This window comes from Mus pahari, chromosome 21 (genome assembly GCF_900095145.1).
Source record: "Mus pahari chromosome 21, PAHARI_EIJ_v1.1, whole genome shotgun sequence".
Lineage (NCBI taxonomy): Eukaryota > Metazoa > Chordata > Mammalia > Rodentia > Muridae > Mus > Mus pahari.
The window spans coordinates 51,211,965-51,234,422 of record NC_034610.1 but is presented as its reverse complement, the minus strand read 5'-3'; the positions used below and the strand labels follow the sequence as shown (position 1 = coordinate 51,234,422).

The 22,458-nt window shown below is 37.1% G+C and overlaps 1 protein-coding gene across 3 annotated transcripts in view; it reads right to left on the bottom strand.

Moving 5' to 3' along the window:
• The window catches only part of Themis (thymocyte selection associated), a 185,876-nt gene extending 165,753 nt beyond the window's left edge, over positions 1-20,123 (bottom strand). Inside the window, exon 1 of one of the 3 annotated variants that reach the window (XM_021221719.1) lies at positions 19,734-20,123. In XM_021221719.1, the coding sequence (XP_021077378.1) occupies positions 19,734-19,824 (91 nt within the window). In that variant the 5' untranslated portion in view covers positions 19,825-20,123. The remainder of the gene's footprint in view (positions 1-19,733) is intronic. The other 2 variants (XM_021221720.1, XM_021221718.1) reach the window with 2 other exon arrangements.
• Between the last annotated feature and the right edge of the window lie 2,335 nt (positions 20,124-22,458).

Below are 22,458 nucleotides of genomic sequence, written 5' to 3'. Positions count from 1 at the left end.
CTCCTCCTTCTTCTTCTTCTTCTTCTTCTTCTTCTTCTTCTTCTTCTTCTTCTTCTTCTTCTTCTTTTTAACAGCACATGGCCAGTGTGAGACACCTCTCATTATAAAAGCAATTGTGTATATAATAAGGGTTTTATCATTCTCTTTGTTAATAGAAAATAAATGTAGTAACTAATGTGGTAGCTCATTTGGTAAAGGCATTTGCCATATAGTTCCAGTAAACCTGTCTTTTATCCCTAGAATCCAGACTAAGATAGGAGAGAACAGACTCACAACATGCAGGCGTGCGCACGCGCACACACACACACACACACACACACACACACACACAGTCGGCACTAGTGATAACAACTTACTTGACCTGGATAAGTCTAATGTTGTCTCTTAAAATCAGAAAGTTAGTTTGAGTGATTTAGGATCATTATCATTCTAAAGGAAGGTTCATTCACAATAAAGAAAAGAAAACATAGTAGACAAATTGTTCTTTAAGTGTTCTTAAGAAAATTAAAGGTTTAGACACTCATGTTATTCATTTTGAAAATCAAAATGGTCTTGTAATGACTTCAAAATGAATACAACCTCATTTCAAAAGTTTTTGGAAAAAAGCTATTTGAATACGCCTTAAACATTTCCTGATGCCAACAGTGTTTTGTTGTTGTTGTTGTTGTTGTTGTTGTTGTTGTTGTTGTTGTTGTTGTTGTTATTAGGCACTGGGGTCTGTGATTAAAACCCATACATCATTCCTGGGCAGATGCTCCCTCCTAAATGACTCAAACGCTGCTGTGTCACTATAACCAACACTTTGAGCCTGAAAAAAAAAATATTTTTCCTAATATCCTTTCTAAGAATGAGAAGTTCTAATTACATGGGTTAGGAGATAAATGAACTAAGAAAATTTCTAATTGATTATTTTTCTTTAAAAATTACCAAAAAAAAAAAGAGGGTATTGTCAAATAGAGATAATTATCTTGGAAAAGCTGTACTATACCTTATTACATAGTTTTGAATAAAATCCCAGCTTTTAAACTTAAATATGTATTGGAACTAAACCGAATTAGATTGAAAGTTTGACCTCCGGGCATGTGAGTGCTTTCTCACTCACACAGTGGCTTGCTCACCACTTAGCAGACCAGACAGATTCAGCCAGTGTCAGCAAATGAAGAAGCATGGCTACTGCTTTTGAGACAAGACTCTTCGTATGGCCTTGCGTAATTTTATTCAATGGCATATAATTGACCAAGAACTTGTACCTGCAAGAAAAAATTGCTCAGTTCTTAGAGCTAACGAAGTCATGCATTTTATGGCTTTTGCAAATGCAGCAGCTAATAAAAATGAAATTGTATTTATCTTCTTCCTTGCTCTTCCCTTATACCCATAAGATGAAGGATGCACATAACTTAAGTGCATACATGTGGCTGCTTGAGAAATCAGTTGTCAGCACTCCATTTGGCTGCATTTTATTTCACAGTCAAGGTTGATATTTAACAACATATAAGTGAGAAATTTTCAAGTGTGACTACCCCCACTATAGATGTAAATAACATCTACATTTGGCACATCTCCACTTAAGTAAACAACATTAAAAGTACTGGCAGTAATTTTCTTTTATAGCTTCTGGAATAAAAAAAAAAAAAAAAAAAAAAACCTGAAATTACTTCTCCCCAAGCTTTTTTGCTTGTTTGTAATGCACCTGCTTTAGAGCTTTTTCCTAAATTATAAGACCTGTTTAAGATAACAGGGAAGAAATGTATTCTACTCAAGCACTCACGCATGCACACACACACACACACACACACAGGCACTAGACTTTTAAGCTTCATGTACTTTTGCTCTTATTTTAAATGTATTTCTAATCATATTAAAGTATAGCTTCATATTGCATGAAAGTATAAAGTCTCTAGTATTAACAAGTGGAAAACAAAAATTGTTCCAAAGTTTGTAAAGGAAAAAAATCAAACATCACTCAGATAAAACAAAACGTTTTTCAAAAATTTATTACAAAGTAGAACTTTGTACATTGTCATACATAAAATACCAGTACGTTTTAAAACTAAATTAAACATTTAAAGTGGGCAAATTCTATCTCACAGTCATGTGTTCTTAACTATATACCAGTCCCACAGAAAAAAAATAATATTTATTTAATAATTATTGATTTCTAAGTCCTTTCTTTTTTGTGTCTCGTGACTAGAGATTGCCTGACTCTTGACCACAATTACGCATCCCGGAATTTTAGCAGTACACATACACATGGGTAAAAACTCTATCTTAAGATTTTTTTGTTGTTGTTGGTTTTTTTTTGTTTTTCGAGACAGGGTTTCTCTGTGTAGCCCTGGCTGTCCTGGAACTCANGAACTCAGAAATCCGCCTGCCTCTGCCTCCTGAGTGCTGGGATTAAAGGCATGCACCACCACGCCCGGCCTATCTTAAGATTTAAGTAAGATCCCTTAATAAGTCTTTACAAGTATAAGATCATATAGAAAAATCTGAGTTTTCTGTTTTTCTTGAGCTTGATTTTTTGATTGACAAGACCATGTGCCATTAAATGCTGAATAGTTTCCTTCCTTTTCATTTGCTATAAACCAATATCAATGTTGGAAAATGCATAGTAAAGAGAAAAAAACTTTGGGCATAAGTCTATATAATCTGCGAAATGTAAGTAGATGTGCTGGAATATCATTCTATAATTTTTAATTTTTCTCTAATTTCACTACCATAGCCCTGGTTGATTAAATTTAGGTAGAAAAATATTAAGCTCAATTATACATAAAATAAAATGTATGTGAGTGCTAAAATAGTCAGAATTTTACCACCTTAACTCTAATACATGTATTAAATCCATAAAATGTCTACCTATATATAAAATAATTTACTAAACATCATTATTCAATCTACTTATTCAACCAGTTCTAGAGTGAATTCTCCCACCTCAAAGTCCTCATATTTCAGCAAAATGAGTAATAACATATTAAAAAGCCTCTTCTTATCTGTCATATGCATTACCCGTCCATCAATCCTGAATGGCAAACTGTTGTTAGTGTATTATGAAATGTCCTGAAGACACTGCTGACCTCCATGTGATGCCAATCATGCTAGGATTCCTCACTGAAACTCTTTAGGGGGTAGAACAATGATCAACTTTACTCTAAGTTTAATCCCTAGATATATATTAGGAGATAATTGACTTTGAACGATGGCAATCATATTAATAATAATTATTGTCTCACAAATGATTTTCAGGGATTAAATAACTAAAAATATAAGAATGAACTAAATTAAATAAATGTCTATATATGAGTATCTGTATACAATTGGTGTTAAAGTTGTATGTAGAAAATCATATGTAAAATACTCACTAACATACTTCATTATATTCATATAAAAAGTATTATTTAATATACTTCACTATATATGTATAATACACTTCACTATATATTTCTATATATATTTATATTTTTTCATATTTTTCTATATGAGCTTATATCTGTAAAGATATATTAAGGGCTTTTACTTAAAGTCTAAGACAGAGTTTTTTCCCATGTATATGTGTTCTACTAAAATTCTGGGGTGCATAATGTGCTTGAGAGTCAAGCAATCTATAGTCATAGACGCAAAAAATGAAGGACTTGGAAATCAACAACTGTTAAATAAATAATATCTTTGTAATAAGCCGCTTGCTAAAACCAAGTGTGTGTCCCTCACACTGTGCACAGTCTTACACTACTTCTTCCCATTCGTGATGTGCTGAACTATCTGCTGCTTGTCACACACTGGGCACAGTCTTACACATTCATGATGTCCTGGACTCTGCTTGTCACAGGTGATGCTTGCTTTTATTTGTCTCGTTTGGTTTGGGTTTCCTTTGGCTTTTTGTTTTGTGATCCCCTCTTCTACCGGCATCTCCCATGTTGACCTTCTTTGCGACTCACATGATACCGAGTGTAACAGACCAGGCCTGTTACCTCTGACCTTTCCTGTGCTTCTGAATACATTTCTGGCTCCCTAGGGGGTTTTTTGTATCTTCTGTTTTAGAAAGGCTTCAAACTCATTGGGCTGTATCCTCCATCCACTACCTGTGCAGCTAGTTAAAACAAAACAAAACAAAACAAAACAAACAAACAAACCCACTTTTAACATTTTCTTTGCTGGCTGACATCCTACCAGGACCTCAAGATTCAAACCCAGCAGATTCAAAATAACCACAAACTCCAGTTTCGACGCTGCTCTTCGCTCTCAGATGTTCATCTCTTTCAAATCCACTGGGTACAACTCCACCAGAGTGGATGTTTGTCTTAAACATTCCAGGCATGCTTGACTTTTCATTTTCTTGTAGTTTTCAAAAAAAGTTTGTAATCAGAAAAGCTAGCTTTCCTACAGGGAAACAGCTATGACAAGCACTGAAGTCACAGGTGCTTGCTTCCTCGTGGCTGTTCACAATACATTAATGACTAATTCAGACTCTGGTGAGGACACTCTTCCCAGCTTACTTACTGCTGCCTTCTCACACCACCTTTATGTGCTTGTTCCCTAATGCATATATGTAAACAGACAGAGACAAGAAGAGAAAGAAAGCACAGGGGTGGCTGGTATCTCTTTCTTATAGGGATATATTAAGTCACCAGATCAGTGCCCCACCGTTAAGACCTTAGTGAGCCCACACAGATACTCAACGTCTTTTGTATAATTAAAAGCCATGAAATATGATCAAGTGCCCTTACTATCTAGACCACATTTGGAATGTTAAACTTGGATATCTTTCGAATAAACAGCAGTTACTCCTTCTAAAAGTCTGAGTCTTGCCTAGTCATCTTCTCTTCAGGCTGCAAACTCAGAATCACATGAGAGTCGAGTACACTCTGACTCTCAGGGTCTCACGAGGACTCTGAGAATTATTTTCTCCTAAAGCACACTTTTACACTGCACTAAAAAAAACTTGTTTTAAAAAGCACCTGTTTCCTTTTTTTTTCAGCTTATGGATGCTTTAGGACCAAAAGCATTTCATGTGTTTTATAGGAGAAGAAATAAAGGAATGAATGAAGAGACACAATCTTAAGAAATAATTTCTGTGATTTCAACATATATTTGCACAAACAACAAATATTATAATAGGTATAATATTTCAAAACATGCTATGTAAATTTATTTTTAATCCCAAGAGTAAAAAAACATTTTTTAACATTTAACAATTGCTGTAAGAAAAACTTTGCACTTTATATTAATGGATTTAGCTAGACCAAATTATGTTTTGACTTCTGCAAATGTGTGTGTTGTTTCCTCAATATTTTTCTCCTTTATCAAGACTGAAAATAAATATCTTATGCTATCTAAATTGTCTGAAGAAAAATTCTTACATTTTTAACTAAGTTTTGCTCATTCTTTTTAGTATCTCCGGCATGAGCCATAAAAGAGAAAAAGGGTTTTATAAGGTGAACTTTACCAAAAGTTAAAAGCTTTTTCTTCAAGGGAAGACAGAAATGAATAGGTAGATCATAAAGAGGTGATATCTACATGTTTTCATATTTGAAAGCTTTTGCAAATTAGTGTATGTAAAAAAATCATATAATTCAATAAGAAAAAAAATTCAGTAAGAAGATTGACAAATTATATGAAGGGAAATTTTACTGAAGAAGGAAAAATACATGGTTAATCAGCACACCATGAAGGGACCATCATTATCCTCATTAAGAAATTCAGATTATAACTACAAGGAGATATAATAAATGGCATAAAGCTTTGGGGCAGATAAAGTAAAAATGGTTCTTCATGCATAACTAGTGGAACATTACCCAAAATATCTCCAAATGTAAAACAATCTGAGGTTCTTAAATAAGGGAAACACATTTCATTCCGTACAATAAAATACTGTCAGGAAAAAAAGGAAACAAAATACTGATACTTTTTAAAAATGTGGATGAACCACAAAAGCATGATAGTGAAGTGAAAGATGCAGTGTACAATAGAGGAGCTCATGCATGGTTTATACATGACCTGTCTATGGAAGGCAAATATTCAGACAAAGCCTCCCTTACTTGTCTCAGACTGGAAATACTCGTGGGGATTCCTGGGGAAAACCATTCAAGTTAGCTGGTTGGTGTGGTCACTTAGCTTTGTGCAGTCCTTGCAAGAAACCACTGACTTGTATACCCCAACATGGGTCCTATAGGATGCAAATTATACCCGAATAAAGCTGCAAGAAAGATCTAATGGAAAGTGCCCCTCCCCACCCCACCCCCGACCCCAAATTAAAAGCCTGGATGCATGTAGGAAATAGATGTTTTGGTAAAAACTCAAGAAGAGAATTCAGAAGACAAAGGATGTGGGAAATTGTGTGTTTAGTAACCCTTACCAACAAGCGGTTTAGCCAAAGTGGTGTGTGTTACAGAAGCTTCACAGAAACGTGAAGAGAATTCTAGGAAAGCTTTAAAGAGACTAGCCTACACATTTGTGTATCAGTGGGAAAGACACAGGCACAGCTGTGGGGAAAGACCAGTAGACCAGAAACTTAACTAATGGGGCAGAGAAACAATGTGGGGCTTGGTTACTGACAGCAGTTTCTATTTTGAGAGAGAAAAAAATGGAACTCCATGGGAAAATACAGAGAAGTGACATGTTCTAATGCACATATCAGACACATGACTTGGGAGACAGGATGGAAGGCAGACTTTAGGCTTCCAAGGATGCAATCAGGAAGGCAAATAGGGTAGAAATTTAGATAATCCTAGAACAAAATTCTGATGATTTAAACTAAGGCAATAACCCAACATAGTGCAAGGAGATAAGATTCTAGATAGATAGAGCGCAGGGGTGAGGGGTCATCATCAAAGTTTGTCATTTTAAAAGTTCACCTACACTTCTGGGAAAATTAGATAATACATAAAAATAATATACAAAAAACAGAAACAGTAATTTTTCTTGTAGTGCTGTGAATAGTTTTATGCCTCCACAGTTACCAAAATGTCAATCGCATGCAGATGATTTTATAAAATGAAAACCAAGTCTTAAAAATCAGAAGGACTGAAATGCACAGAGTACTTGTCAAAACTTTAATAACTACAAGAAAACCAGCGTGATGGCATATATTAAATAGTGGTAATGTTAGCAAGAAAGAAAGAAAGAAAGAAAGAAAGAAAGAAAGAAAGAAAGAAAGAAAGAAAGAAAGAGTCAAGAAGCCACAGAAAAATGTTTCCTAAGTTCTACACTGAGATCTCACTTCTCCATGAACGGAGGGCAACAGTATTACTCCAGTAAGGTCGTTGAGAATACGTGATTCAGATACGTTAATGTCTAATTACTTATAATTGATAAGGACTTCCCTTCTAATAATAATAAATATAAAATTGTGTCATTGTTACAGTGAGAAAGTGTAGGCTATGTTGAAGGTTACATTTTCTAAAGTACATCGAGATAGCAGAAATTTCATCAGTAAGACATACAACTTGTGCTCCACACCCAGTAGAGGCAGGTGAGGACTGGGTCTCTGTTTGTTTTAGTTACTTAGCAACTCAGGCTGCTGGGGGTTCCATTTTGACAATCTACAAGGATAGACGATGGCAAATTCTGCACTGGTTATTAAAGCATATATTCCTAAATGACACTCCCTACAGCTCATATAACGTAACTAAGTCATAGTATACCAAGAGGGCAAGAAAAGACATGTCTCCCGCAAATTCAAAAATTAAATAAACTGAGACCTTTACTTTTTTTTTCTTATCTGTTTCTTGATGATAAACTATCTTTCACATAACTGAAGATGACTTGATTGCAGAGATCAACTTACCCTCCTTCCCATGTTAAAATTATCCAGGGTTTGAACCCCAAATAGTTCATGTGCATACGGTAAAGATAACTTTAGAACTGGTTATCCTCTAACCACTTGTTACATAGAAGGCAATAGCTCTGCAAGATGTCTACATAGAAGTTTGAGAACTGGAGATTGTGGATCATATGAAGAAGGGACCACTCCTAACCCAAACTTCTCAGTTGGGTGCAGTTATTCCTTTATTGACATGACTAAGACTAGAATTATGAATATTTTTGCACATGTGACATTAATTATACATTTGTCCACAAGCATTAATTATAAACCTGCTTTGTGCATCTGTTACATATGTGCATATTGGGCTCTTCTGAGATATCTTTCCTAGCTGCCCTGAACAATTAATACTGAAATTATTTAAAATACAATCATCAGAATCACACTGCAGAGCATTTAAGTGAGCATATTAAGTAATAAAAATATTTATTTTCAATTATTTTCAATTATTTTCAGTTTCTATCTTTTCACAAGAATATCAATAATTAATGATATAACAAAATCATAGTTTTGTAAAATAAAAATAGATGAATAATTTGAATTAAAAGTTTGAGTTATTTAAATCATGATTACTTTATCTTTACCCATTTATAATTTTTTACCATATGCTCTAGAATGAATATAAATATCAGTAGAATAATGTGTGTTTGAAGTATATATCATTTTTTCAAAGATAAGATTTTTGGTCAAATAAATCCTGATGAGTTGGATCATAGATAGCTCACTCCAGCCGTAAAGAAGCTGTCTCTATGGACAGAATTGGCTTTTCAGTGATGGTTCTGAGATTTGTACTTAGATAAATTAGCCTTTATTTAGATTAAACACGAATGTATTTGTCTCTTCTCCCTCACATCCCCGGGCCACTATTCTGTCCAGTACTCACTTTTTCGTTCAATACTTTCCATCAAAGCCCTGTATGCATCCTTCAGTCCTTTCTTTGCTTCGTACTCCCTAGAGCCCTACAGTTAAAAACATGCCTTAGACTGCCCTCGCCTTTTTTTTAAAAAAAACATTCCATCCCTCCCCCCCCTTTCGGTTCCCCCTCCCACCATTTCTCATCCCATCCTTCCTCTCCTTGCCTCCCAGAGGGTGTTCCCCCACACACACATACATGTCACCCCTGGCCAGGCCTTCCCCTTCCATGGGTCCTCAAGTCTCTCTCGAAGACCAAGCACATCTCGAATGAGGCCAGACCAGGCATTCCTCTGCTATCTATGTGCCTGGGCTTCGGACCAGCCCGTGTATGCTGCCTGGTTGGTGCCCCACTGCCCTCTGGGATGGTGTGTGCTCCCCTAATCTGTCTCCCTCTCCTTTCCATCTGCTCCACTCTCACCTGTTCTCTAGAGCAGACAGTAATCTTTGCAAAAGGCTCTTGGATCTCTCACCCATTGCCTACAACGCAATCTTTGGTGTCGAATTCTGTGCCTTACTTTCTATACGTTCCAAGTACAAGGATTCTATTTTTCTCCTACTCAAATGGGTTACAAGTCTTTTAAAGTCCAAATGATTTTTCCCCTATCTGCTCTTTACATATCTCTCAATTTCCACATCACCTGAGCTCCTCCAAAGGTCTTTCCTGACCACTTCATTTTACAGGAAGCCCTGTTTACATCAGCCCCACCACCTGGTGCAATGTTAACAATCACTATTGTCTTCCATGCTTTGACCAGCATTGTCTTCTAAATCTCTCAGCACAATTGCTTTGTCTGAATCTCACACCTCTCATCCCTGCCCCTGCTTCTTAACCACACAAGCAAGCTCTTCGCAGGTTTGTACTTGCTCTGTCCTCAACAAGAGTGTGAATTCCCCAGATATTTGCAGGGTGCATTTCCTCCGTCTATTCAGACCCCTGTTCAAATTTTGTTTCACCAAAGCTGTCAGGACCCAGGGGAGAAACCTTAGGGCCTTGATTTAGGTTTAAGGGAAATAAATGGTTACAGTCTACATTTTGGAAGTAGGGATGTAAAGATTTGCTTGTGTGTGGGAAGAAAATTAAGGGGTGAATCCTGATCACCCTAGTGTAACTCTCCTTCTGATGTATTGACTCTATTAGCATGAATTTAAATGTATAATTTTTCCAAAAGGAAGGAGCTTTGCATTTTGTTCCTAAATGTAATTTTGGCCTCTTGGGCAATAATTCCTGATAACGGATTTTTAAAATTATACAAAGTACTCCATGATGACATAAGCTTAGTATTTGTCTGTAAAACTTGTTTCAGTGAACTGTCTCATGCAGATGTCCACTTTTTATCCTTTGTAATTTTATTTTGAAGTTAATTTCTGAGGACCTGGTATTTGTGCATATTTTACATGCTAATCAAATTACCTAATTGCTCCATGGAATCCCAGTGGAGTTTACCTATCACCTGGCTCCCCTTGGTTCTGCTCCTGCATACTTACCTGTAACTAATTTTCATTTTGCTTTTGTTTTTTGATACAAGGTATCGCTGTGCAGCCCAGGCTAGCCTGCAACTTAACATCTTCCTGTTTCCTGTTCTTGCCTCCTGAGTGTGGAATTACAGGAGTATACCACAAACTGGCTTCCTACATGAAGTTTTATGAATCATTTTTATACCTTTCACCTTTAAAAAGGTAAGCAAGCACTTATTGCTAAATAACCACTTTGTTAGTAGTGCATATTCATAATACACAACAAATAATAAATAAATAAACAAATGTAAAAATCACTTAGCTGGTATATGAATTGTTCTACACTTTTTGTTAATTTTTGTATTTTATATTTACTTTGACAAGACTTAGAATGCCAGGATGTATACATTCTGTCTACTGCATTTACCCTGGATATAGCCTTTTGTTTGCCTTTTATCATAATCTGGGTCTTTGTTATTGCTGTTGTTCTACAGATTTTTTGTTTTAGTTTAAATGTTTAAGATATATTTATTTTGCTTTTATTTGTATGAATGTTCTGCATACATTTCTGTGTATGTACCACGCATGTACCTTGTGCCTGGGGAAGTTGGACCTCCCTTAACTAAATTTACAGAGGGTGGAGCTGCCAGGTGATTGGGAACCCCACCTTGGTCCTGCCTAAGACCAGCGCAGCCAGTGCTCTTTACCCCTGAGCCTTCTTTACTACACCCTACAAAGGTACCTTTTAAGTTCCTAGTTTAATATTTTGTAAGGATTTTTAGGGACTTTTATTAATATCTTGTTACTTCCCCCACCACCCGTGTTCCACTTGTATTGTGTATGAAGCATTAAGATTCAAATTAGCTGGGTTTTGTTTTGTTTTGTTTTGTTTGTTTAGAAATGGTTGATAAGGTTTTCATACGACATACCACTATTTATGTAGTGGTAATCACAGTTGTGATTCACAAGAGGATTTCTGTGGGCTACTCATCTGGCTGAATATGTTCACCTCATCTCCATCTCATCCCTTAGAGTGAGGTCAATCCTCATTTTCACAACTGAGGACAAGGCAAATGCTCCACGCCACGCCGAGGGACAGGATCGATGCTCATGTTTAACGTACCCAGGACTCAGAGGCCTGAGTTCATGGCCTACAGCTTTGTTTCACATTAGTAAGGCAAGAGTACCTTCCAAAAATGAGTCACAAGTTGTATGCTAGAATGTTCTAGCATGGCTCTTGCTACCATGGTTGTTTTTAGGTAAAAGAATTCAGTCTGGTACCACAGAACCTCACATCACCTCATGTCTGTTGTTTTCAATTCCAGCTTCTCTGTAGCCTTAAAGTAGGATATGCTTCATACTGTGATGTATAGTGAAGAGCAGACAATTAAAAGAAAAAGCCATAATACTTTGTTCTCCAATGAAATGGAATAAAACCCATTAAAAGCAAAAGAACAGCTAAATTAAGTCCTACGGGAATAATGAATAAACAGACACTGTATTTAAAAGTAAATAAATTATCATTAGAATTATGAACTAATGAAAGTTAAAGTGTTTATCCCAGCTTGCAATCCTGGCAGAGCAGCCTAGAGACTGAGGCAAGGAGGATCCAGTGTGAGGTCAATCTGGCTCTTTCTCAATCAACGAAAAGGAACTGAAAAAAAGAGATGATGTATCTTACAGGGCAAGGTCATGTCTGAAAAAGACACATGGTAAAAGCACACAGATAAACATTTTAGTATAAAATATGTTTATCAAGATGGAAGTAATGATTTTAAATGCCTATAGTTCAGTACAGAGCGACAGAGAGATTCCAAGAGAGCAGACTCGAGAACAGAAAGTCATAAAAACTGGGTCAGAAATCAATGAAAGAAACAAAAACAAAACAAAATTAGAGAATATTAATGAAATCAAACTGTTTCCCTTCCAAATAATTTCATATTGTAGTTTTACAGGTAAGGTATACCAAATTTGCAAGAAATTAAAACTCCTCTTTTAGAAGACTCATTACCTTAGAAATTAGTGAAAGATAAGTTATCTTGGTCTAAAATAGATAAGTCTACTGGCTACTTTAATGATGGTTAAATATGAAAATCCTTACTATAAAGTGTGTACAGCCAGCCTTGTTAGCACAGTGGACAGAGGGTTGCTGAGGTTGATCCCGGTTAACTGAGTCCATGGAAGCCATTTTGTGAGCCCTTATCTACTAGCTTTGTTCCTGGAGCCCCTTGGCCACTAAGGAGGATCTCCAAGACCCAGGTTACCGAAGCTGTTAGCGATAGCCATGGGGAAGCTGTTGGCGATAGCCGTGAGGAAGCTGTTAGTGATAGCCGTGAGGAAGCTGTTAGCGATAGCCATGGGGAAGCTGTTGACTGATATCAGCTCTTAATAAGAGATGTTTCTTGAGTCCATCCTCAGTGTGCTACTTTCAATGAGCAACTGTGTCCTACATAATCCTGAAACCCTCAGGAAAGGTTATTCACTCTAATGCTTGTCCTGTGGAAGCAATGGGACATGCCAACTTCCCCGACACATGGCCTTACGTATACAATGAACTCTCACCCAAGTTCTTCAAGTGGTTCCCTGATGAATATTTAAAGCCAGTTGGAATAAAGTGTGTGTGTGTGTGTGTGTGTGTGTGTGTGCGTGCGTGTGCATGTGCGCGTGCGTGTGTGTGTGTGTGTGTGTGTGTGTGTGTGTGTGTGTTATAGTTAAAGGTAAGTCAAATAAACAGATTTGAGAAAGGAAACCATGTTATTAACTTAATGATAAATACCATTAACTTCAAAACCAACTTATTTACATGTAAGTAGCTCCCAAACAAGGAAAAGATAGGAATTTCTTAAGTGAAAAATAAATTCTAGCACTTAGAAGTCAATGAAGGAATTTTAGATCATTTTCTTTGTGACTAAGTTAAGACATGGGTTCCTACTCTCATTGTATCTCTGCTTTCTGTACAACTGAGGTAAGAAGAAGCCCAAAAATGGCTAAGAGAAAGAGCAACTCTTGATGACTTCAGAGGACACCAGTCCCTACTTAGGTGAGCCAATGATATAAAAAACTACACGCTACGAGAATTCATACAAGAGTTTTTCAATGTGCTGACAGTATTTTGTGGCATAAAAGAGCAATGTTATCTGGTTACTATAGCAACAATAGTACACATGTGCTTGTGAGGGTTTTCGAGAAACCAGCCTAGGATACACGACCACATTTCCTGAACTAGAAATTGATTTATATTTTGATTCTTTTCAAAGATTTATTTCATTAGCTTTAATTATACAAATGTATGTTTGCCTATGGGTAGGTATGTACATGTGAAGGCAGCTGCCCACAGAGGTGGGATCAGACACTCTGGAGCTGGACTTGCTTCAGTGATGAACCACCTGACATGGTGCCAAGGTTCGGTTCTCTAAAGAACACTCTGCTACCTGAATCACTAAGCAATCTCTTTAGCCCATTGTTTTTGTTTTACTTTTGCTTTTAATAAAAATAAATAATTTTCCTGGGTCAGATGCTCTTACTAAAGAATTGGGAACATAATTTAAATTATTATATTTTGGAACTCTCGGCTGGGAAAAAGATGCCTTTCCTGGTGAAATGGTGTGTTACAGATGCTTTCTGGGGCTGTAAATGTGGCACCTTAAACTTTATTGCCAACCCTGCTTGATTTCAAGCTAGAAATGCTAACCAATGTTCCAACAGAAAGAAGACAATACAGTCCCAGAAAGGAGAAATCAGACCTGACCAAATTCGATGTGTCTAAAATGTCAACGAGTCAGGCGTGGTGGCGCACGCCTTTAATCCCAGCACTCGGGAGGCAGAGGCTGGCGGATTTCTGAGTTCGAGGCCAGCTTGGTCTACAAAGTGAGTTCCAGGACAGCCAGGGCTACACAGAGAAACCCTGTCTCGAAAAACCAAAAATAAATAAATAAATAAAATAAAACAAATAAATAAGATAAAATAAAATATCAACAATAACCTAAATATCTTAAAATTCAGCAAACATGGAGGAATTTCTTGTTTATTTTTTGTTTGACTCTTTTTTTTTTTTTAAAAAAAGATAGATCACCACCTCCAAAACACTAGAAAATCAAGAATAAGGAAGACCAACACATGGATACTTCATTCCTCCCTAGAATAGGGAATAAAATACCCATGAAAGAAGTGGCAGAGACAAAGTTTGGAGCTAAGACGAAAGGATGAACCATCCAGAGACTGCCCCACCCGGGGGGGGTCCATCCCATAATCAGCCACCAAACACAGACACTATTGCATATGCCAGCAAGATCTTGCTGAAAGGACACTGATACAGCTACCTCTGTGAGGCTATGCCAATGCCTGGCAAATATAGAAGTGGATGCCCACAGTCATCTATACGATAGAACACAGAGACCCCAATGGAGGAGCTAGAGAAATTACCCAAGGAGCTGAAGGGGTCTGCAACCCTATAGGTGGAAGAACAATATGAACTAATCAGTACCCCCAGAGCTTGTGTCTCTAGCTGCATATGTAGCAGAAGATGGCCTAGTCAGCCATTGTTGGGAAGAGATGCCCCTTAGTCTTGCAAACTTTATATGCCCCATACAGGGGAATGCCAGGGCCAAGAAGTGGGAGTGGGTGGGCAGGGGAGCAAGGTGGGGGGAGGGTATAGGGGACATTCGGGATAGCATTTGAAATGTAAATGAAGAAAATATCTAGTAAAATAAGTTTAAAAAAAAAGAAAAAAAAAAAAGATAGATCACCACTCCATATCTTAGTCTGGTCTTAGACTATTTATCCCGGGATGGCCTCCAAACTTTAGCCTCAATTTCCCCGGTGCTGGAATTATAGGCATGGGCCTCCACAGTTGCTTAAATATCATTTATTAATATAATGATGTGAAAAAATACTCAAAGTAAATGTGGAAACAATGAAAAGATCAACAACAAAAGCACCAACAGTACTGCCGCGAAAGAAAAGAGATCCAACTTGAGAGGCATACCCGGCTCATAGATTGGAAGATTTAATTTACAACGATGTTAATTTTCCCTAAAATGTCACTGCTGATCAGAATTCAGGGAGGACTTGTGTGGAGGTTGACAATTAATTCTAAAATATATATGAAAATTTGAGGAGCCCAACTTGAAGTATAAAAACACATTGGGCTGGGCGCACGCCTTTAATCCCAGCACTCGGGAGGCAGAGGCAGGCAGATTTCTGAGTTCGAGGCCAGCCTGGTCTACAAAATGAGTGCCAGGACACCCAGGGCTATACAGAGAAACCCTGTCTCGAAAAACAAACAAACAAACAAAAAATTAAAAACATTGGAGACGTTATTCCACATTATTTGTTTTCAGTTGGACTGCACTTTAGAGTCATCAGGGAGATAGGTAAGACCTGCTGCTGATACCTTCCATCTCACATAATTAAATCTTGACTTGTAGCGACATATCCAGATGATGATCATCTTAAAAACATGTCAGATGTTTCAAATGTGCAATCAAGTTTGAGAACCACAGTCCTGCAGCATATCCTTATATAGAATATATGTTGACTGTTCTATAATGCTGCAGATCCATGTACATTCGGACAGGGAAACTGTGTGAAGAACAGAACTGGAGAAGCAGACAAGCCACTGGAAGAGCCCCTGGTCTGATGCACAGTATTTATGACTAGGGGACACAGTACAGCGTTAGCAAAAAAGAGTTTTCCATCCAGGTGTGATATGACCTAATATTACCACTTGAGAACCTAGGGCAAGGGGATTTCTATAAGTTCAAAATCAGCTTGCACATAGTGAATACCTGGACAACCAGGGCTACATAGAAATTTTCTCTCTCTCTCTCTCTCTCTCTCTCTCTGTGTGTGTGTGTGTGTGTGTGTCTGTCTGTCTGTCTGTCTGTCTGTCTGTCTGTCTCTATCTCTCAGTGTCACTGTACTAATCAGCTCTCTAAAAAAAATAATACAAAGTTTAGCCCTCCTTTCAAAGCATATATAATACAATCAATTCCATGCAGAGAATGCACATGAAGGAAAGAATAAATAATTAGATTCTAGAGACTAATGTATGATTGTTCCACAATTCACAGTAAATGAAAATGTCCTAACAAAATATAATAGAAATGTGAGCACCTAACAGTAAAATTGAAAATTTCACCTGATCAAAAGCTATTCCTGAGAAAGTGAAATGCTAAGTAAGCTAAACAGTGGGAGAAGATACTCAGAACAGAAACCAGATTGGCATATCACCAAGTCATTAATAAAAATTTATAAAGCCTAATATAAATGAACCATACCTAGGAACCATGTCCTAAAGAGAATCTGCAAATATCACAGAATAGAAATGAAAATGCCCTCCATCTCAGTAGACAAAAGGCAGATGTGAACTAAAACCTGATCTCCCCGCAGTGTTCCTACCAGAAAGACTTAAATCAAGACGACATCACAGGAAATGTCTTCAGGTTAGCAGGAGCTCTCAAGAGATTAATGCTGGAAATGTAGAGTGAATGAAGAGAACTTCTCCTTCACTACACAGCAAGCACGCTATACATACCACTCAACCTCACAATTTTACTTATATTCATATAAACACATATGTACAAGAATTTCATGATAAAAGACTAGCAGTGACTTTAATCCAGATGCCCATCAGCAGTAGAATGGGTAAGTAAGGTTTGGTATATGCATCCGATGCTATATTGTTATACACAACTGGAAGTGATGGGCTGTATCTATAAACCTGGACTCTCTGTTGGCTGAAGCAGGAGAATTGCAAACTGAAGACATGCCTGGGTTACAGAGCAAATCCAAAGCCACCGTATGGAGCTAAGTGAGACCCTGTATCAAAATGAAAAGTGAGAAGAGGGTTGGGACAATTACTTAATGGTAGGGCACTTGCCTAGTATGCACAAAGGCCTTAGTTTCAGTCCCCAAGACTAGGATTGGAAAGAAGAAAAAAAGAAAAAATATACACTAGAAATAAATAAATTGTATAGAATAGTACAGATTACCTTTACAATACATGTATACCAACTAAAAGAGTACATACTATAATTTTCCATTTATATAAAGCTTATGATGTAACAGAAGTTAAGGAGTATTGGTTAAGTTGGGGAAGGGAGTAGATAACGATTAAAAAGTGTTTAAGATGAGAACTCTTGAACACTTACGGTTTTCTATTTCTTGAATGATGGTTACATGGATGTACTTACTGTGTGGAAATTCATTTTTAATTAAATAGTAGAATAGTATCAAAGTCATAAAGAATAAAGACAATGATATGAATAGGTTCCTTTTATAAAATATGAGATTAACATTTCTTCAGGTTAATATATAAAATCAATACTTTCCAATAAAGTTATTCACTAGATTTCTTAAAGAATTAATTGTTATTTTTCTACATGTACTTTAAAAAAAAACCTATAAACAACTAAGTTAACTGTGAAACATGGAATAAAAATACTAGAATGAGATGTACATAGAACATACATTAACACTAATTTCATAGCTGCCATTTATACAATGTATACCACTGGCCAAAAATAATTTTATAAATCAACTAACAAAACAGAAGAGGCATTTCAAAGACAAATGTTGCACGTACATATTATCTGATTTGGAAGCAACGAAACGATATTGGAAAAATCAGCTGAAGATGCACAGAAATATAAAGTCAGGTCCCTGTACACCATGGCATAGCAATGCATCCTGAAAATAAACTAAATTCCAAGTATCAAATCTGAAACTGTGAAGCTGTTATCAAAACTCTTCCTAGATGTTTAGAAAGATGGCTTCCATAAAGCCCTAAAGGTGTAAACCATGAGACAAGAAGCAACTGCTAGCTGACTTAAAAGCATAAGCTCTTACATGGGAGGAGGAAGACAGGATAAAAGACGCCCTGATCCCAATCAATTCACAAAAACTTACATAAAACCTCATAATAATCTGAGAGCAGGTACCATCCACCCATTACCTCTTATTGGTGTATAAATATATAGGGAGCATGTGTCAATCTGTTTTGTTTTGGTAAGACTGAATAAATATTCCCTAATTTGCGATAGGGTTACATCTCAAAAGCCCACTGGGAACTGGAAACATCCAAACTCCCAAATATATAAGATACACCTAACACCCCGTAATCACAGCTCAATCTATTCTACCCTAATTATATGCAGACCATGAACTGGTCACAGTGAGTGAAACCATTTGACAAGATGTCCATGTTATATTACCAAGTGTTTAATATTCCATATGACTTATTGACTATTGTACTTCAAATGGAAAAAAAATCTGGATGATATTTGCAGTTCCACTACAGAGAAAAGTCGAAAAATTGGAAATCTAACCATGAGAAGTCTGGAGCAGCCTGTGAGTGGGAAAGCTCACGTGCCAACCATTCTACCTAGTAATTTGATAGACCCAGTTTTTTTTTTTTTTTTTTTTTTTTTTTTTTTTTTTTTTTTTTTTTTTTTTTTTTTTTTTTTTTTTTGATTGGCTTTAATTCTCCCCTTTTTGTAAGCAAAAAAATTGATATCCAACTAGGAATTATTTTTAGAACCTTGTATGTAACCAAACTAAAAACGTTTGTTTTGTTTTGTTTTGTTTTGTTTTGTTTTGTTTTGTTTCATGAGACAGGGCTTCTCTCTATAGCACTGGCTGTCCTGGAACTTGCTCTGTTGACCAGGCTGGCTTGAACTCACAGAAATCCACCTGCCTCTGCCTCCTGAGTGCTGGGATTAAAGAGCTGTACCACCACCATCCAGGCCAAACTACTTTAAAATGTTAGCATACATATTAGGGGATTTTACACACTACAGTAAGTTACACCAAAATTCACCAGTTTAGTATTCAACAATCCTCATTAAAATTTGCCTTTTCAACACAAATCTTAAAAGATATTCTATAGTCAATAGGCATTAATTTCTTTATCTTTAAATAAAAAAGTTCCCACTATTTAAGGAGTTTGTTAGAGGTTCACTACAAAAGAGGGGCACACAAGGACAAGGCAAGCTTAGAAGTCCGAACTTGGCAGCATTCATTGTAAGACTGTGCCCTTGAGAGGCACAATCATTTTGGGTGAAACAAAACACAAAACAGGTTTGGTAGTGTTTGGGTTTTTGTTTTGTTGCTGTTTTTAATAGTCTAAAAACAGTCTTCAGCAACAATAAGCTTTTTTATCCTATGGCAATTAATTTCAAAGAGTAGGGCAGAGACATCCTTTGTTCTGTGCCTAGCAAGTCAAAAATGGCAGTTCTCAAAGTTCCACTTCCCCACCTTTCTTAAAGCCTTAGTTTCTTCTTTCTTCGCCAGCTGCTGGGTCTCTACTATTCAGCAGTTTTGTGTGTGTGTGTGTGTGTGTGTGTGTGTGTGTGTGTGTGTGTGTGTGTTTCAACTTTCCTTCAGACAACTTGCACTTGTGTTTGCTGAGTGTGTATGTTTGAACTAAGTATCGAATCACTGAGCTATACACACAGCCTTCCATGTATTCCTTATTGAAACCTCTCCCACAAATTTCCAAGAGACTGTATAAGAACATTCTATCAAATTAAAGAATTACAAAAGCACTTACCTTCAAAGTAGATGCCTGACTGGATTTCTAGGACCCTGGGGAGGGTCCTTAGGTCAAGGGAGTAGACAAATTCTTCCAGAGATAAAGCCATCGTTGTGTCGTCCGTGGTGTGTAGACCTGATCTTTACAAGACCTTGTGGCTTCTGGATGTCAATTGTCTACCGTTCTGTCTTTGCTCATAATTTCCCAGACAGGCAGAAGGTGAAAGGGGAGTCAATCGGGGTAGAACAGCCCTAAGGTGGGGAGGTACTTGTCTATAGTAGCTGGTCTTCAGTTTCTACCTGGGGCAGGGAGGTCACAGGAAAACCAAGCCCAGGACAAACAGCTCAAGCAGCGGAAGAACTTGAGAATAGGCAGGAGACAGTGGGTAAAGCTCTTTTTGTTCTCCCTGCTGCTGCATTTCCTTCTGACACTGAAGTAGAAACACATGGGGGTGGGGTGTGTTTGTCTGAACTGAACTACCCAAAGTAATGAGGTTGGCAAGTTGCTGGCTCTTGAGCATCCACCGAAGTGGCAAAATTGTGATGAAACAGAGTGGCCTGTGGCATGACACTGGACATGGCCAGAATGCAGGCATGGTGTCTTACCTTAAATATGGCACTATATCAATTTGTTGCCTATCTGCATCTGGGTTCTAGCTTTGCAAACTCATTGTGCTTTTACATTAGACTCCGTTACAAAAGAAGCTGCTCTCAGCTGTTTTTAGAAGTCTGATACTCTGAGGACATATAGAAACCACCTTTTATCTTTCCACCTTAAAATTTTTTGCTGAAGCTTAAAGGAAGGGAGGAGGTGTTATATGAAAAGTGACTCAGGAATTAATATAGTAAATTGATGGGAACTTTCTGGTCTCTGCACCGGGAAGGAAAGTATTTAAAGCAGTGCTTAGAAAAAAAGACTCCTGGGCCTAGCACTACTTACAAGCAAAAATAAATTAATTAATTAAATAAAATTTTAAAAAGCAACAAAATGAAAGACAGAAAGGAAGGAAGGAAAGAAAGAAAGAACTACTTATAAGACATATATTTAAATGTTTGCTTCCTCTTTGAAACTCTCCTTTTAAATGTAGATTTAAAAACATAAATAAGTAAACTGCAAAAGCTCCAAATTCTATAATTTTGCTCATATGATCTAAATATAAGTTGAAAAATGCCTAAAGCCAAAGGGAAAAACAAAATAACAGAAACCTTGTGAAACTAATTTTTATACATCAAAACCAATCTTTCTGTTTACTTTGATTTTTGTTTTTTTTTTTTTTTAAACAAATTTTTCCTCAGGAGACCAGGCTGGGCTCAAACACATGCCAATCCTCATTGCCTCTGTCTTAAGATTGCAGGCATGTGTCACCAGCAGGCATGTGTCACCACATCTGCCTTACATCGTGTCACCACATCTGCCTTACATCGGAGTTCTGTGGTGGTGGTGCTAGGGTTTTTGTTTGTTTTAATTTTTTTTTAAAGATTTATTTATTTATTATATGTAAGTACACTGTAGCTGTCTTCAGACACTCTAGAAGAGGGTGTCAGATCTTGTTACGGATGGTTGCGAGCCACCATGTGGTTGCTGGGATTTGAACTCCAGACCTTCGGAAGAGCAGTCGGGTGCTCTTACCCACTGAGTCATCTCACCAGCCCTGTTTTAATTTTTTAATGCTTCCTAATCTTTGTACTTAATTCAGACAGCATCTTATAAGTTATACTTACAATTTAAAGTGAGACTGTCTATGCTTTGTACGTAAATAAAGGAAGATTGGTTGAAGTTGATAAAGTTGAACTATGCTAAAAAATTGTTCACTCTCCTCAGACTGGATTCTGGACAAATTGATAGAGCATCTACCAATGCTAAATGCTTGAAGCTCTTCAGAGTCTTGTTCAGATCTTGTAACAATCTGCCAGCCTTCATTCTAGGCAAACCTAGGGTTAATGTGGAAAATTCTCCAAATGATTTTTACTAGTAACTTTTATGTAATCACTTGGAACATTTTGTCCCCCTAAATCTCCCAAGCTTGATAAATGTAACTTCTGTCTCATTCTTGCCTAAGTCTGGGCCTCTCACTTGACTGAAAACACTATTTATAGCCTCCTGGCATATTTCATAGGATTTTAGAATACGGAAAGGGCTGCCTCTTGAAAAGTCATACATTTTTAGAGTTGGTTGCTGCAGTAAGTTTATTTGGTATGTAATCAGTGCTGGATTTCATCTGAAGTCTTTTAACTTATAATTCAAGTTTCTATCCTTGCAGCCAACACTACAAGAATTCACTATATCACAGATATTTATACAGATCCAGTATGTCCCTGCTTCTGCTTTACACAGAGAGATCCTTCTTGTACCTAAGAATCTGTTTCTCCTACATCCTCAGTCATAAAATTAATGACTCTCCCATCTTTGAGAGTGCCAAGCCAGAAGGCTTAAAGTTGTGGTGAACAGACATTTTCTACAGCCTCCAAATCCCTCAAGCTCTATGAGTGACAGTCCTCAAGGCCACTCCTCTGACCTTGTCCTGTATTGCCATCGCTGCCACCTTATTTCAAGTTGTTACTGTCTCTGGGATGAAGCATAGTAAAATGAATTACTGAAGTTCAGTCACTAACAGGAATGGTTGGCTTAATCAAAGACAGACCAATGAGAGTTCAAAAGTAAACAGACTGTGTGTTACAATTTCCAATTTGCAGAAGGTAGAATTTCATGCCAGTGAGAAAGAAAGATGTATTTAACTAACGAT